The 16,987-nt window shown below is 38.0% G+C and overlaps 1 protein-coding gene across 1 annotated transcript in view; it reads left to right on the forward strand.

Moving 5' to 3' along the window:
* Positions 1-16,987, forward strand: part of ERC1 (ELKS/RAB6-interacting/CAST family member 1) — a 282,059-nt gene that overhangs the window by 78,763 nt on the left and 186,309 nt on the right. The window contains exons 4-7 of the mRNA XM_080914840.1: positions 605-679; positions 5,935-6,090; positions 7,383-7,466; positions 11,450-11,617. Of these exons, the coding sequence (XP_080770966.1) occupies positions 605-679; positions 5,935-6,090; positions 7,383-7,466; positions 11,450-11,617 (483 nt within the window). The remainder of the gene's footprint in view (positions 1-604; positions 680-5,934; positions 6,091-7,382; positions 7,467-11,449; positions 11,618-16,987) is intronic.

A 16,987-nucleotide genomic window follows, 5' to 3' on the forward strand; every position in this document is an offset into this window, starting at 1 on the left:
GGTTGTTACTCTGGAGGTAGATGCTGTAGAAGAAGATGTTGTCAACAGAGGCAGTTTCAGTAACTCTGTGTAATGCAGGCTGGTTGTGGTGGCGTTCTTTTTCTCCTTTCTAAAATGGGATCTTTCCTCGTCTCCCCCCCTCTCTTTTAGATCATTTGTAATTTTGTTTTCAAGTCTTATTGATACATAGATGTAGTGATATGTGGTAGTTTCTACTATTGCAGTAGTAGTTGATATTACTGTGTCTAATTTTAAATAACTAGCTATTAAGGGCCAGGGATCCTCCAGAGTGTAAGTGAATCAGTCTGGATTCCCTGGTTCACCACTAAGGTTTGTGACAAATGAAGGGTCTGCTGACCATAGAAGTTGGATTAGTTATTTTTAACAGCTCCCACTTCAGAAAGCACGAGAGAGGCTGGGCAAGGTGGCACATATTTTTAATTGCCAGCACCTGGGAGGCATAAGCAGAGGGTCTGGTGGATTTGTGTGGGTTCAAGGCCGGTCAGGGTTACATAGTGAGCTTCAGGCTAGCCAGAGCTGCAAAATGAGACCAAAAGGCATGAGCATTAAAGGCAGCCACTGATTCTTGTCTGCTTCTGTTTAGGAGATGCACCGGAGGTTTGAGAATGCCCCTGATTCTGCCAAGACAAAAGCCTTGCAAACTGTTATTGAAATGAAGGTAAGTGAGAATCTCATGAAGAATCTTGGAGTCACCTTTCACTCTTTTTTTTTTTTTTTTTTTTAATTTTTTTTTTATTTTTTAAACGACTTTATTTTGCAAAACAAAGATAAATGTACAGATTTTAAACATTTTTTGCTTAAAATTATATATTTTTGTCAGTACTGTTTTTTCAGACATTAAAATAAATTTTACATAAAACCATGTGAATATATTTTTTAGTCAGTACTTGATTTTTTTCAAGGGCTTGACAGTATGCATTGAAAACCTACTAGTTGTAATAAGCGTAAAGTACATGCAAAACAAAACGCAACATGGAAATAGTCAGAGTCTTCTTGTTTTGTGAATATATGTATATTTTTTGTTTTCTTTATTTCTTGGAGTTCATACAGTCTGTGAGTTGTTTCTGGGGGAGTGCAAGCCTCTGGGGTTAGCATCCCACTATCAGTGACTGCATATTATGTCTGTTCTTTTGTGACTGGGTTATCTCACTCAGGATGATCTTCTCTAGATGCAGCTATTTTCTTAAGAATTTGGTTAAGTCATTGTTTCTAGTGGCTGAGTAGTATTCCATTGTGTATATGTACCACAATTTTTGTATCCATTCGTCTTCTGAAGGACATCTGGGTTCCTTCCAGCTTCTGGCTATTATAAATAGAGCCGCTATGAACATTGTGGTGCATATATCTTTGTTGTGTATTAAAGTGTCTCTGGGGTATATGCCCAGAAGTGGAATAGCTGGGTCTTCAGGTAGTACTATATCCAATTTTCTGAGGTATCGCCAGACAGATTTCCAGAGTGGTTGTATTAGCTTGCAACCCCACCAACAGTGGAGAAGTGTTCCTCTTTCTCCGCAGCCTCGCCAGCATCTGCTGTCATCTGAGTTTTGGATCTTGGCCAATCTGACTGGTGTGAGGTGGAATCTTAGGATTGTTTTGATTTGCATTTCCCTGATGACTAAGGATGTCGAGCACTTCCTCAGATGTTTCTCGGCCATTCGGTGTTCCTCAACTGAAAATGATTTGTTTAGCTCTGTACCCCATTTTTTAATAGGGTTATTTGATTCTCTGGTGTCTAGCTTTTTGAGTTCCTTGTACACCTTGGATATTAGGCCTCTATCTGATGTGGTGTTGGTAAAGATCTTTTCCCATTCTGTTGGTTGCCGTTTTGTTTTCTTGACGATGTCCTTAGCCTTACAGAAACTTTGCAATCTCATTAAGTCCCATTTGTTAATCTTTGACCTTAGACCTTGAGCCATTGGTGTTTTGTTCAGGAAATTTTCTCCTGTGCCTATGTGTTCTAAGGTTTTCCCTACTTTCTCATCTAATAGTTTCAGTGTATCTGGTTTAATGTGGAGATCTTTAATCCACTTACACTTGAGCTTTGTACAAGGAGATAAGAACGGGTCTATTTTCATTCTTTTGCATGTTGAGTGCCAGTTGGACCAGCACCATTTGTTGAATAGGCTGTCCTTTTTCCATTGAATGTTTACTGCTCCTTTGTCAAAAATCAGGTGACCATATACATGAGGGCTCATTTCTGGATCTTCTATTCTATTCCATTGATCCACCTGCCTATTTCTGTACCAGTACCTCTTCTTGCATCTGTAGAGGGAGTTAACAATACTTTGCTCAGTTGGGAGCCTGAGAGGAGACTGTAATTTGTTTCCTTTATCAGTGCAAATGTCAACACATTGGAAAGACCCAGTGATAATTGTAGGATTAATGTGAAAATAGCTTTCACCCTGCAGATACTTATGTCTAGAGGACCCCAGAATTTTGAAAAATTATTTTAAATAAGTGATGTTAGGAATCTTCAGGAGCTATAAGAGTTTGCTGTCTGAGTTAAATTCTTTTGATTTAAACTTTATATCTTATTAGATGTATGACATAAAGCAAGTTTCTAACCTTTCTATGCCTCAGATCTTTAAAAAAAAGTTAGTTAAAACATGTAAAATGTTTTGAACAGGACCTTGAACATAGTATACAATTGATGTTAGCTGGTGTTGGTAGTATTTTTATTAGACACATGGTCTTCTGGTTTCCTTAGTTGTGACACTTTGGCTTCCAATGTGACATTATGGCTCACCATTGCAAGGCAGTCAGAGGCAGGAGCTTGAGACAGCTCACATTGTATCTTCATCCAGGGACAGAGCGAAGTAGATGTAGTCTTGCTGCCTGTTGGCTGGCTCTCACTTAGCTTTCTTCTGTCTTGTATAGTTCAGAGCTCAGTCCATCAACTGGAGCCACCCACCCACATTCAGGGTGAGTCTCCACTCCACCTCAGTTAATGCAATCTCAACAGTCCCTGCACAGACATGTTCAAATGCCAGGCTGATGGTGTACATAATTGCTCATTGAGACTCTTCCAGGTGATTCATGGTTGTGGCCAGATGGTGTTTAAAAGTAACCATTACACATGGTCATCCTTTCCTCTCCCTATGTCCTAGGCTGATTTTGAATGTGTGGTCTTTCTGTCTCACCCTTCTGAGTGCTAGGGTTATAGGCATGTTCTACCATACCTGCTTTATGTTTTTTCTTACAAAGCCCATTTAAATAGAATATATTTTCTACTTTCTTTAACTTCTTTATAGCCTATAAGAGGCTTGATTTGTATTATACCTCCTACCCCTTTTGATTTGTGTGTGTGTGTGTGGTGTGTGTGTGTGTGTGTGTGTGTGTGTGTGTATGTTTGTGTTTTGAAACAAAGTCTCAGTCTGTAGCCTTAGCTAGCAACAACAAAATTTGGCTTGCAGTGATAAAACTTTGTTCAGAGCATTGTGTAGTTTTTCAGTGGGTTCAGGATTTATCAAACAAAATTTAAATTACTAGTTTATGGGCTCTTTGGAGGTAAGTAATTATAAGCTTGAATATAATCTTACAGGAGGCTTTAGAATGGTTTAATTTTATGACTTTCCCTTAGTCACACAGTATAGATTTGTTTGTACATGTTACATCCTGATCCCTGTTGATGCCTAAGGATAAAACACAAACTTATACATAGCTTTTCTTCTCTTCCTTCTCTTTTTCTCACAGATCAGGGTCTGTGTAATTTTGTTAATTGGCAGTATGTATATTTTAAGTTTTGCTAGGTTTGTATTGTGAACAGGAGATTCTATCAAGTGGATGGTGCATTGTTTACTTTTCTCATTGCTATAATAATACCTGGAAAAGGTTATTGAAGAAAGGATAGGTTTATTTTGGATTGTAGCTTGAGTGTATAGTCCACGGAGTGGGATGAGGCAGTAGGCATGTGAGGCATCAGGCATGTTCACAGTTAGGAAGCAGAGAGGTGAGTATTGGCTCCACTTGCTTCTCCTTTTTAATTTAGTTTAAGACTTTCCCTTATGAGATGGTGGTGCTCCTGTTCAAAGTTTGCCTTTCACCTTAACCACTTCCCTGGGTATACACACCCTCATAGACACTTCCAGAGTGTGTTTTCCAGGTGGCTGGAAGCTGCTCTCTGGTGTTACAAAATGAGATAGTTCAGGATAACTAGATCTGTAAAGAAAGTCAAGTTTTGCTTGGGGAAAGGAGACAACCTTTGGACTTGGAAATGTAAGTATCTCAAGGTGTAGATCCTAGAGTGCCCATTAGGAGTGGCTGCCAGTGATAGGGAGAAAGTGGGAGGGAACTGATTGACCTGCCTTTTTTCACTTAGAAGTGCAAAAGCTGATTGGGAGAGCTGTCCTCATATAAACCCCATCTGGGTACCACTTGAGTTTATGCTAGAACTAGGTATACTAACAAGAACTAGTTGTTCAATCTGATTTCAGAGAGTAAATAGGTAGATCTGTCCCCTGGCAGTCCATGTTTGCCTTAAAGTTTTCACAGCTTGCAGTAATGGTTTTTTCTATTAAGTTTTTGTGTTGCATGCTTGATGGTGAGTTGATTTTTTCCCGTGTTGTTGTTATTAAGAAGTAAGCTTTGGGTAAGGGTCTTGTAGAAGCTCTCTGCTGTGGATGTACAGAGCTAGGGCTTGTACTCTGTGTTTCTGTTGTCTTTTGTGGACCAAAGCTGTGCTAGAGATATACTCCCCTTTCCTATCTGCTCATCCCTCTTGTTACTCTTAGATGTGGGTGTGGCAGAAGTTACATTTGACTCTTAGCTATTTGTGCCTGTCTAGTACTTTAGTAATTTTAAAGAGACCATGTCCTGATACTTGATTAATCTCAAAAGTACATTTCAGATAGTACAGTTGAAATGTAGGCTATGGTCAAGGCAAGGACACCTCTTTCCCCCATGGCTCATCACTGGAAAAATCACTGGTTGAACTTGTCTCATGACAGATTTTTATGTTTTATCTTTCTGCTTCAAGAATTACAATAGCCAACACAGTCAACAAAGATATCTTTGATGTAAGGAAGTCAGTTTTAAAATTCCATCCCCAAATGTTCTCTCTAAAGCTCCATTTAAAATAAAGCTATACTTACATTCTTTTAAGTTTCTATATTTTAGGCAAATTAAACATGTTCAGTTACAAATACAAAATTATCTCATAAAATTTTTTGCTGTAATTAATTACTTATGATGCTAGTTGAGGATTATTTAGATGTCACAAACAAATCAAGAAATTAAGAATAGAAAAATAATGCAAAACATGATATTTGCGGTAATAGTTTACAAGAATAGTGATTGATTATTTAATCTAACTATTTTTTGAGATGGCAGGGTATCTTACTATATTACCTAGGCTATCCCTGAACTCCTGGGATTAAGTAGTCTTGTCTCATTCTTAATATCCAGGACTATAGACATGTGCCATGGAAACATTTTATAGATATTTCAAATGTATTCCAGAAGACATAGAATAAGATTTCTAAAATATAAAAAGATAACCATTGATATAATTATTCACTCTTGACTTTTTCTGCAATTGGAATGCTAGATAATTATTATCATATGCATAATTAAAACTATAGCACAATTCTTTTAAATTTGTATTCATTTCTCTTATTTATTGTCAGAAACATACCCCCTAAAGGTCGTTGAGTGGTGAAGCCTTAGAAATAGAAAAGGCTTTACCCACAGTTCCCCTGACTCCCCTAGAAATGTGTTGATCATAAAGTACAAAGGCCCTTCTGACTCTTTGGTTCACTATGTCTGCTTGACTTGAAAGGGTCTGTAACTGGAGGAAGAAAGAGATGTGGTCACTGTGAGGGTGAGTCCTCCTTTCCCCACATGCTGCCCAGTTGTTATTCAGCTACTTTAAATCTTTGTAAATAGTTCAATGCTCAACTATTCTATTGTTCCTAGGATTCAAAAATTTCTTCCATGGAGCGTGGGCTCCGAGACCTGGAAGAGGAAATTCAGATGCTGAAATCAAATGGGGCTTTGAGTACTGAAGAGCGGGAGGAAGAGATGAAGCAAATGGAAGTGTACAGGAGCCACTCCAAATTTATGAAAAATAAGGTATGGAGCAAATACTTTAGCTCTCAGAAACTTGAAAATTTATGTTTACTTTTCCATGTTAGTGATGGTAAAGATCTGCTTTATGTTTTAATAGGATTTAAGGAAGGCTTCTTGTTGTTGTGTCTCCCATGTAGAAATGTCCTAGAATTAAAGTCAGAATTCCTGACACCATTTACTTATTGTAAGTTTTTATTTAAATAAGAGCTAAGGACATGTTACAGTTTAATTTTCATTTCTGTAAGAACTTCTGAAATGATTTGATGAATTTTTGTTCGTGTAGAAGACAGCTCATTCAGTTTTAGTGTAGAAAACTATTTCTTCTTGGGAAGTATTTTAAGTCAAATTCCCTGCTCTATCCCTTAGTGGGATTCATGGTACCAGAGCTGTTGCTTCCTGTGTGCCCCTCAGACATGGTACCGTAAGATGGTCAAGTCAGCATGAGGCTCATCAGTGTGGTTTAGAGTCAGTGTCAACAGTTTTCTTCAGATCCAAAGTCATTTACTTTGATTTTTGCAAACTATTTAAAGAAAACTGAAGAACTTGGTTTATTGCAGTTTAATTAAAATAATTATTATAAAAAATTGGCCATGGCAGCACACACCTGCAGTCCCAGGGCTTGTTGGACAGAAGTAGTTGGACTGGTGCAACTTGGAGGCCAGCCTGGGCTACAGAGTGAGTTTCAGGCTAGTCGGGGCCACATAGTGAGACTCTGCCTCAATATAAACAAATATACAAATAAACAATTTTAACAATGAAATTTTAGCTAGAAAAGTAATATGCACTGTGTTTCCCAAATGTATGCAGCAGCTGTATTTGTTCTTTGGAACTGAAAACCAAAACATCTTTGACTGTGGAAGAATGACATGGGTGTGACTCCCTGCTCTGTCAGGCTTTTTGTTGTAATGTCTGTTATCAGGTTTATGTCTATAGAATTTTTTTTCTATTACTAAAGAGTCTGTTATTGATGATTTATGATAATCATGTTAATTTTAAAGCTAAAAAATTGATGTCCAACTTTTTGTTAGTGTGAATTTTCCTCCCTGATTTTAGGACAAAATATAGTGCATCATAATCTATATTTTACTTCCATTTTAGTGATCAGCATATTCCAGTTCGTTTCTTAAAGTTTATTAGAGAGAAACAGTATATGCCTTTGAAAATTGGATTAGGGGAAGAGCTTTGATTGTTTTATGTAAGTTATTGTTATTTCAGAGGTCACTGTGGCTCAGAATCAGATAATATGAAGACCTGAGTTGGCACACGAGTGAAAAACAGTAACAATGTCGTGGCAGGTAGAGCGACTGAAGGAGGAGCTAAGTTCGAAAGATGCTCAAGGGGAGGAGCTGAAAAAGAGAGCGGCTGGTCTTCAGTCTGAGGTCTTTGCAGTAAGATTTACCTCTTTGTGTGCAGTAGTCCCACAGTGGGACTCTGCTGGCTCTGGCTTCTGGGTGGCTTACACTCTCACTCTGTTTGGACGGCAGCTCTGCCCATTCTTAGCACTAACCAGCCTGCTCTGCTCTTTTAACTGACATTTGTTCACCAGTTTGACCCACATGTCACTTGTGCACACTGAGACTATATGTATTCTGGGAGCCTCACACCTGGTTCTTTATTGTTTTGCTGATCTATGGATGGTATCTGAAAACTCCACTTCCTCATCCTCTTGTTGGCTAGATATACATTGATTTATATGAATGTTCTTTCCCTCCATTCTTTTTAGGTACAGGAATGTGTAAATGTCTCTAGGCCCAGCACCTACAATTTACCTGCATGTGAAATTCTTGAGAAACTGCTTTAATTCTACATGGAGACATTAAGTTTTCATTAGGAGACTGTGTAACAAATGTATTTTCTTTAAGACAGCTGTATAGAGAGCAATTAGCCTATTTAAAGTTATCTCGTAGTTTAGAACTAGTTTGATACCTAATTTAAATTACTAAATCTGCATCATCCTTCTGTGTACTGAACTTAAAACTGCATTTCTAAGTATTCTGATAAATAATAATAAAGTAATTTCCACCTATATACTTACTAGAAGTATCTTATAACCTAGTGGAGTGATCTACACCAATTTACAGATGAGAAAACACAGGTAACAGATGATGCCCAGGAAGCCACAGCTCATGAGAGGCAGGGTCTGATTGACACCAACAATCTGGTTCTAGAGTTTTAAATGTAATTTCTTCACTCTCTGGTCTGTATTGTCCATGCATACCTTTCTCAAAGTATCAAAGATGAATGGAAAAACTACTCTTAAGGAGTGATGTAGAGTGGGATGCAGTGTTAAAAATGCTTTTTGTTAATTTATTTATTAACAAATAAATTTATGGCCTGTTTAGTCTATTAACCTGTTTATAGTGTGATTTCTCTTGTAGGTTAAAAAGTAAAATACTATGTTTGGAAAAGGTCTAATTTAGGTTATTGTGTCAACTATATGTTGTCTGGAGGAGAATTTGGTATATAACTTCCTTTCTTCTTAGTTACTGTTACTCATATAGATGTATCGAGAGCAGGCCAAATGCATCTCTTACATCATGTTGTTGGATTCTTCAACACTATGAAGCTTTGGTCCTGCTCTGTTGGCAGCTAGAGAAGTGCGGTCACTGCTGTCTTTAGCAACTAACCGCCACTGTGTGCTTCTCACCAGACTCTCTCCTGGCCTTCTAGAAGAGATATCTGTGCATCTAAGCTTCTCCTCTGTTTAAAATGCTTTCTTCTCTTATCAGTGATGCACATGGCAGGGAAATGTCAGTCCTGTGTAAAACTGAAATCTCTCATGGATCTATATGTGTACTTTGGAATTTTGAGAAAGGACCTTGTTATGTAGGATAGTCTGACTTGTGATTCTGCCTCAGGCTCTTTAACATTGGGATTTTTGTGATACCAACCTTCTATTTATTTCTGATCCATGGAAGTATCCAGAAATCTGGATACCTTTAAGCCATAGTTCTTTGCTGAGAAAATAGTAATATTTTGACTATTCTGGGTATTTATTTATAAAACAAGTATGTGTTTAGTTCAGTCTGTGTATTACAGATTGAGTAATACTAATAAGCATACATAATACGAATCATTACTATATCAATAAACAGAGTTTTCATGATGTGTACAGAAAAATGCTTCTTTTATTGAAAAGGAGCCCTAAGTTGTTTTAAGTGCTTCTTACAAGTTTAATTGCCTTTATTTCTTTTCTTTTCATACTGTTGTTGGGGGGAGGGAATCAAGTGTAAGGTCTTGTACATGTTAGGACAGAACTCCTCCATTGAGGTATGTTCCCAAACTAGAAGTCTAATTTTGTGGTAAAATTTATTTTTTCTTGTGAAATTGCTTTAAAGAAAACCTCTTTCCTTTACTTAATATTAATGTGGTAAAATAAAATACTGTAGAGATATTTTAGAAAACTTTGATACTCAGTTTTCTAAAACTCAAGGACTCTTGTTTCATCTGTTGTGAAAACTGACCATATTTATGTTCAGTAGTTATTTCCTGGATTGTAGGCCTAATATAAAATCAGAACATATTTAAGGCAACTTTCTTTCTTAATCATCTTTTATGTTTTTTAATGTTTAATACATTCAAGATATGAAAGAAAGTGCTTGGGCAGAGTAGCTAACACCTTTAATCTCAGCATTTAGGAGTTAGAGACAGGCAAATCTCTGAGTTTGAGGCCAGTCTGGTCTACAGAGTGAGTTCCAGGACAGCCAGGGTTACAGAGAGATTCTCTAGTCTAAAAAACAAACAAACAAATAAATAAACCAACTAAAAGAATTGTTCATACTTTGTAATTGTGAGAAAGCTCTGCAGTTAAGAGCAGTCACTACCTAAGCACAAGGACCTGGACTTAAATCTCTGGAACTCTTGCAAGAAGCCAGGTGTGGTTGCTTATGTCTGTAGTCCCAATGCTGGAAGGACTTAGTGACAAGAGGACCACCAGGGTTTGCTGGCTGCCAACCTAGCTTCACATTCAGTGAGAGGACCAGTCTTCAGGGAGGAAGGCAGAAAGTGATAGAGCAGGATAACCAGCATTGGCCTTTGGCCTCTGTATACACACATGCAGACATGAACATACATTATACACATGTCCTGTGCTCACTGGGTGTGGCTACATACACACTCAAAATCCTATCTTGTAGGAGACTAGGAAAGAAGGTCGGGAGTTCAAGACCAACCTTGGCTACATAGTTTGGGCCAGCCTGGGCTACACAAGACTGCCCCCTTGCTGTTACTCGAGCATTCTCTCTTACTTGCTCACTCTCACACAAATGCTTGGAAGGAATAGGGATATAAAGAAAATGCTTAAAGGGAAATACTTGTTGGAGATTGCATTTTTTAAAATGAGTTATCTATTCAGACTGATAAGCTTCAAATGACTTGTGTAGATTCTTTCAGAGTGAAAGCTTATACATTCTTTATTTAAGTCCAATGTTTATGTTCTGTAATGTGCATGTAGTTGAGAAATAGGTCACTTAAAAAAAATAGAAAACATTTCTCTGACACCTTAACACTGAGAGTAGCTTGGCTTTTTCCTATTTTCACTAAATACAGAGGCTGGCTTGGAACTCACAAAGATCCAACAACTTTGCCTGGAATAAAGATGTGCACTACCACATCCAGCCAGCTTTTTAGCATACAGATTTTATGAAACTTCTGTTTGAAAGAGAAAAACAGAAGCATACCACTAAGATTTGAGTTTACTTTGCAGTAGGAGCAGGAAGTTGCTTCCCTCCTCATGCTTCATGTTCATACTAATCCTGCCTGTGATTCTGGAGGTGGAAGCTGGGAAAAGTGCTGTTTAGGTGATGCTGCCTGGTCTGGTTGAACTACACATCTTTTCCCCCTAAGGCAGTGGTTCTCAACCTGTGGGTTGTGGCCATTGGAAAGCCATCTTTCCCATGGTCTTAGGAACTGAGTCACTACTTAGCAGCAAAATTACAACTGTGAGTAGCAATGAAAACAATTTTATGATTGCGGGTCACTATGACATGAAGAAAGGGATTAAAGGGTCAAAGATTTAGGAAGGTTGAGAACCACTACCCTGAGGGGCTTCAGAAACTAATTAGAACCAATAAATGAAGATTAGAAACTTGTTTGTTGAATAAACTTAGTTTTTGGTAAGGAGCATTGGTATTAGTGCAAAAAGATTAGTATTGTCCTCTCTTACTTATTTGCTATTTGATGAGCCTAGGATCTCAGGGGTGTTAGACACGTGCTTTATCACTAAAGCACCCTATCTCTACCTTATCATAGAATTAATGCTGCATTTAATTCCCTATGTTATGCCATAAATCTGTCAGAGGTCCAGCTCAGAGGTAGTTGTGTAGTTTCTTTCTTCCTCACAGTGTTGTCTTTTGTTTTCCAGATTGGCCAGGTGAAACAGGAATTGTCCAGAAAGGACACAGAATTACTAGCCTTACAGACAAAGCTAGAAACTCTCACGAACCAATTCTCAGACAGTAAGCAACATATTGAGGTGCTGAAAGAATCCCTCACTGCTAAGGAACAAAGGGCTGCCATCCTGCAGACTGAGGTAAAGAGTTTTTGAGATTTGTGTGGAATTGAGTCCATTTCAAGTTTCATCTTGTTACATATTTGTTGTTTAGAGCCATGTGATCATCTGTTGTAATAAAACAACCATTTTTGTTTTTGTTACATCTAATCAAAACATGTTATTTCTTTACATTTTTTGTACTTGAATTTATACCACATCTGTACTTCAAACTTTTAAATTATTTAAATCAGAAGATATTATAAATAATATATATGATTCATCTAGATTTAGAAGCAGTAATTCTTCTCCATGGTGAGTCATGAGTATATGAACTACACATACATATGTACATGTGCATGCCTGCCTGTGAAAAGGTCAGAAGAAATCTCTTGGGAGTTGGTTGTCTTCTGCCACCATAATCAAGCGTTCATATTAGCACCTCTGCCTGTGAATCATCTTGCCAGCTGTGATGGCATAAGTTTTTAAGAAGTTCTGCTCTTTCATATTTTTATTGGGCTGAATTTAGATATATTTAAGGAATTGTAATTCAAAATAGTTTAGAAAACATTGCCTTCAGTTCTTCATTTATAAAGATGTTTTTCATTTTGGTAACTTGAACATGCGTTGCCACAAAAAGTTCAGAACTTGGTGCCAGTCTTAAAGGTAAGCCTTACTTCCAGTTTACTACTGTTAGCCTTGGATACAAGCTGTTGATCAAGCAGTTGGTTAATGACAATGCAAACATTTCAAAGCTTGCCATGGTCTGATAAATAACATTTCTTCTCTGTCAATCCATTCTTTTCTTTGTATCCAGCTTGAATAATGTCCTATTAACTGAGTCTTACACAGATGGGCTTGTGATTGGTTTCTTCTACCATGGATGTGTTACCACTCTTGAATGGTTGTATGTTTGCCTCTGGGCAGGTTAGGAGTAGCCACGCCTCAGGGATTGATTACCTCTGTAAATTACTAGGACAGTTGTTCAAATACAGCCATCTCATCCTAACTGTTAAGGGTATAAAAGTTAATTTCTTTATGAACTTGGGGGATTTTAAGAATGTAATGTGTTTATTTATTAGCACTTACTTCCAAATAATTTCTCTAATGACATTTGAGAACAGTTTTTCTCCTAGCAAATTTCTTTTGTTAGAGCTCAATAAAAGGCCACTTGTACAAATTCTTTGAAAGCTATAATTTTATATTTTATTTTTAATTGATTTTGTCTTCTTTATTGAAGCAGTTTGATCTGATATGGAAACCAATGAATTAAGCAAGGAACAGGGATCATGGCGCTTTAAATATTTTTAAAGTTTCTCTGTATGCTCATGTGTAATATGTATTCATGTGGGTATGTTAGTGTGAATGTATGAGGATGACTTGAGGTGTTGTTCCTCAGCTGTCACTACTTTGTTAGTGTGGGGCCACCTACCCTGGTGCTTGCTGATGACCTTCTCACCTCCATTTTTTCAGTGGATTACAAATGCACTTTGGGATTTAATTCAGATCCTCACACTTTCACAAACACATCCCTGAGCGAGCTATCTCCCAGCTCCTCAATTAAAAATTATTCATGGAAAATATTGATCTGTGCAAACGTGTCTCTGGTATCCCCTTGTCCCATCTTTTGGCAATCTACAATGAAGACTTCTGTTGTCCAGCTTGAACTATATTCTTGAAATTGCTTCTGTTTTTATAAATTTCTCTTTTAATCTGCTGACCTTTGCACAGGTGATCAAACTTTGGTATAGTAATGATTGAAAGTAGAGATTTAGCTGCACAAGGTTAAACCTGTCAATAACCCCAGTACAGATGTGGATGGAACCCATGAAGCTCTTCTGCTAACTGAGGAGCTATTCATAGCTGTTTGGAAGGGGCTGTTACTGCTCATACAGGTGGTACTAATTGGACTCAAAAGATTATTAAAAAAAATAAACAAGAGAGTGTGAATGAGGGAGGGTTACAAGCTCAGGGAAGTGTGTCAGGGAAATGTGAAAGGGAAGTTGGATTGATGTGATCAAGAGCCATTGTGTATATGTGTGAAATTATAAAATAATAAAAATAAATAAAATTATAAAATAATAATAAAGAGGTTTGGGGTCAGACTTAGGATTGATGCTAACCCTCTGTGTGACTGTATCTGAGTTTTTTTTTAAATCCATTTTAAGCCTCTATCTTCCTATTATAAAATAAGGATACGGATACCACTAACTTCTCAAGTTGTTTTGGCTAGAGTAGATGTTTTATTACATATTTCTCTTCTGAACATGCAAAGACCTTAAATTTGCATGTTAAAATATTTCACAATAACTAATCTTTTACAACACCTTACCCATCCATTCATCATCCATCCATCCATCCATCCATCCATCCATCCATCCATCTATCTACCTATTTAGGTCTTTCAAGACAGTGTTTCTTTGTGTAGGCTAGCCTTGAACTTGTAGAGATCTGCTTGTTTCTGCCTCTTAAGTGCTTGGATCAAAGGCATTCACCACCACCACCTATCCTACTTTTTATTTTATTAGCTAAAGTAGATATTATGATTTTTTTCCTGAATATGTAAGAACCCTTAAATGTTTAGGTTAAAATACTTTACAAGCCTAGTATTTTATAACACTTATTTCATTTTGAGTCAGGGTCTCTATATGTAGCCCTAGTAATTTTAGATCTCTCTGTGTAGACCAGGCTAGCATCGAACTCACAGAGATCCATCTATGTTTGCCTCCCAAGTACAGAAATTAATGGTGTGTGCCACTCTGTCTGGCTTATTACACTTTTATTTGGTATTATTTGTTTTATTTGCCCTGCACTAGTTGCTTTAGTTTCACTGCTGCCCTAGCACCTATCAGAAAAATTTAATAGAGGACAGATTTATTTTGGCTCATGGGTTTGAAGACTTTCTCAGTTCATTCTGCTGGGAAAAGCACAGTGAGACACTTGAGTTCATGGTGGTTTGAGCATGTATTAGACAAGGATCTGGAGAGTGTAAAGGAACACAGGCTCCCATATGATCTTCAAAGGCCCATCTATATAGTACCCTATTTCTACTAGCTAGGCCTCATTTCTTAAAGGTCCTAAAGCCTCCCAAAATTCTCCTACCAGCTTGGGATGTTGATTTGCCATTTCAGATTTAAACTGTAACAGTCTACTCCTGTTCTTTATACTCCCCACTCCCAAAGCTTCTGGCCATCTCATAATACAAAATACAACTAGTCTAATCTCAAGGGTCTCTCATAGTCTTAACAGTTCCAGGATTGTCCAAAAGTCTCTACTGAGACTCAAATCAACCTCTCAATTGTTACTTACATCAGCTGAGAGCCCTTGAAATATCAAAAAGTGAAGTTTATAAGCCAGGGGTGGTGGTTGCACCACTAGTGCTTGTTGTTGACTGAATGGGTATCGGGACTGCCAGGAGCTCAAGGTCAGGCTAGGTTACATGGTGAGACACAGAAAGACAAACAGAAAAACCATGGGCAGCTAGGGAATGGATTCATTCATACCACTGATGTAAAAGAAACTTGGTGGGTGTTGATCTGGGAAAGCTGCCAAACTGGATATTGATGTGGGATTTTACTTACAAAGGCCTAGAATATTTCAGAGAGATTACGACTGTCATCACAACATGTAAGTTAACATGAGGAAAGGGAGCATCAGTGGGGCCAGTGTAGTACTGGCAGCCAAGGTACTTTTTAGCTCCTGCATTTTTCATGAGGTTCTCAGACATGAATGATAATGCAAGTACTACTGAAGAGGAGCCAGTCCTGGGGAGGTGACTACTCTTTATTCCCAAACTTGACTGCCTGACCAACTCCCATCTGAAGAATACAGTTAAGACTAAAATTTTTTTTCATATCCTGACAGAGAATTCATGTCCAATAAATGGAGACAGGTCCATGTAAAACAAAAGTTTAAACAAATAAATTTATATACTTTACCATTCAGCCCATAGTAAGCATTTCAAAATAAAGGAATGGGGACATAAGAAAGAAGGATATGACTAAAATGAGACAAAAACCCAGGGAGGCAAATATTACATCTTAAAGCTACATACCCAACATTTGGAGCATGTGGTGATAGGTTCTGAGCCCAAGTTGGCCTGGAGATAATCTTTTCATGCCCATACATGGCCTTTTTCTAATTGGTGCAAAGATCTTACTTAGCAGATGTCTCATATCTCCCATGTCTTGATATATCCATCGCCACTCAGTTTACTTTCAGAGTTTCTTCATTCTGCCATAGCTCCCTGAAGAGAATCACACCCTGCTATACATTTCCTGGCCGTTCAGGCTTTTTCCCCCTGAAGTTTTGGTGGGAGCCTCTATGACTCTTGTGTACTGCATGCCTGCAAAACAAGTACCATGTGATTAATACTAGAGTCTGTTGCCAGCTAAGCAGTTATCACGCCCCACTGGGTCATGGCTTCAGTGTTCTTTGAGTGCGTGGGTAGTTAGAATACCTTTTAGTTATCTCAATGCAAATGAAGTACCCCAGATATATTACGTTTTAAAAGAAGGTGTTCAAATACGTTTTTATCTTACGCTCTGGAGCCTTCGATGGGTGTGGTCTTGACAAGTCTTGAAGTACCTCTGAGGCAACCTTATTTGCTGTGCATCACTTGGCACCCCTTCCCCCCAAAGAATTATTTATTTATTATATGTGAGTACTCTGTAGCAGTCTTCAGACACACCAGAAGAGGGCATCAGATCCCATTACAGATGGTTGTGAGCCACCATATGGTTGCTGGGATTTGAACTCAGGACCTCTGGAAGAGCAGTCAGTACTCTTAACCACTGAGCCATCTCTCTAGCCCACTTGGCTTCTCTTTAACAACTAATTCCTAAATATGCTTTTCTGGTCAGATTGCACATTTTTCATAGTTTCTGCTCTGCCTTTTGGGCCAGATTCTCACTGTAAAACTGACTTTAAAAGAGCCAGCCAGTTTCTTAAAGATACATTAGCATCTTGGTTTTGATTTTGGACATCAAAATTTCAGCAATTTTGGCAAAGTGTAGACAAATTCTTTGTAGGAATATAGCACGAATTGTCCTTTAGTCCCGTTCTGTAGTGTGGTGGTTTGAATGAACAGTGTCCCTATAAGCTCATGTGTTTAAACCCTTGGTCCAACGTTTGTGATGCTGTTTGGGAAGGTTATGGAGCCTTGTGGGGAGGAAATATGCCACTAAGGACAGTCTTTGTGGCTTCAAGTCTGGCCCCACTTCATGTTCTCTCTCTCCTGTGTACGGATAAAATGATAGTTGTTTGTTGATTGCCAGGATGGCTTGTATCCCCTGCTGCCATACCTTCTCTGTCATGATAAAATTAACACTCTCCTCTAAGTTGCTTCTGGTCAGGATAGTTTATAGTAGCATCAGAAAAGTAGCTAATACACACACAATCTGTGTTCTCATT

Source organism: Micromys minutus (genome assembly GCF_963924665.1).
Source record: "Micromys minutus genome assembly, chromosome: 3".
Lineage (NCBI taxonomy): Eukaryota > Metazoa > Chordata > Mammalia > Rodentia > Muridae > Micromys > Micromys minutus.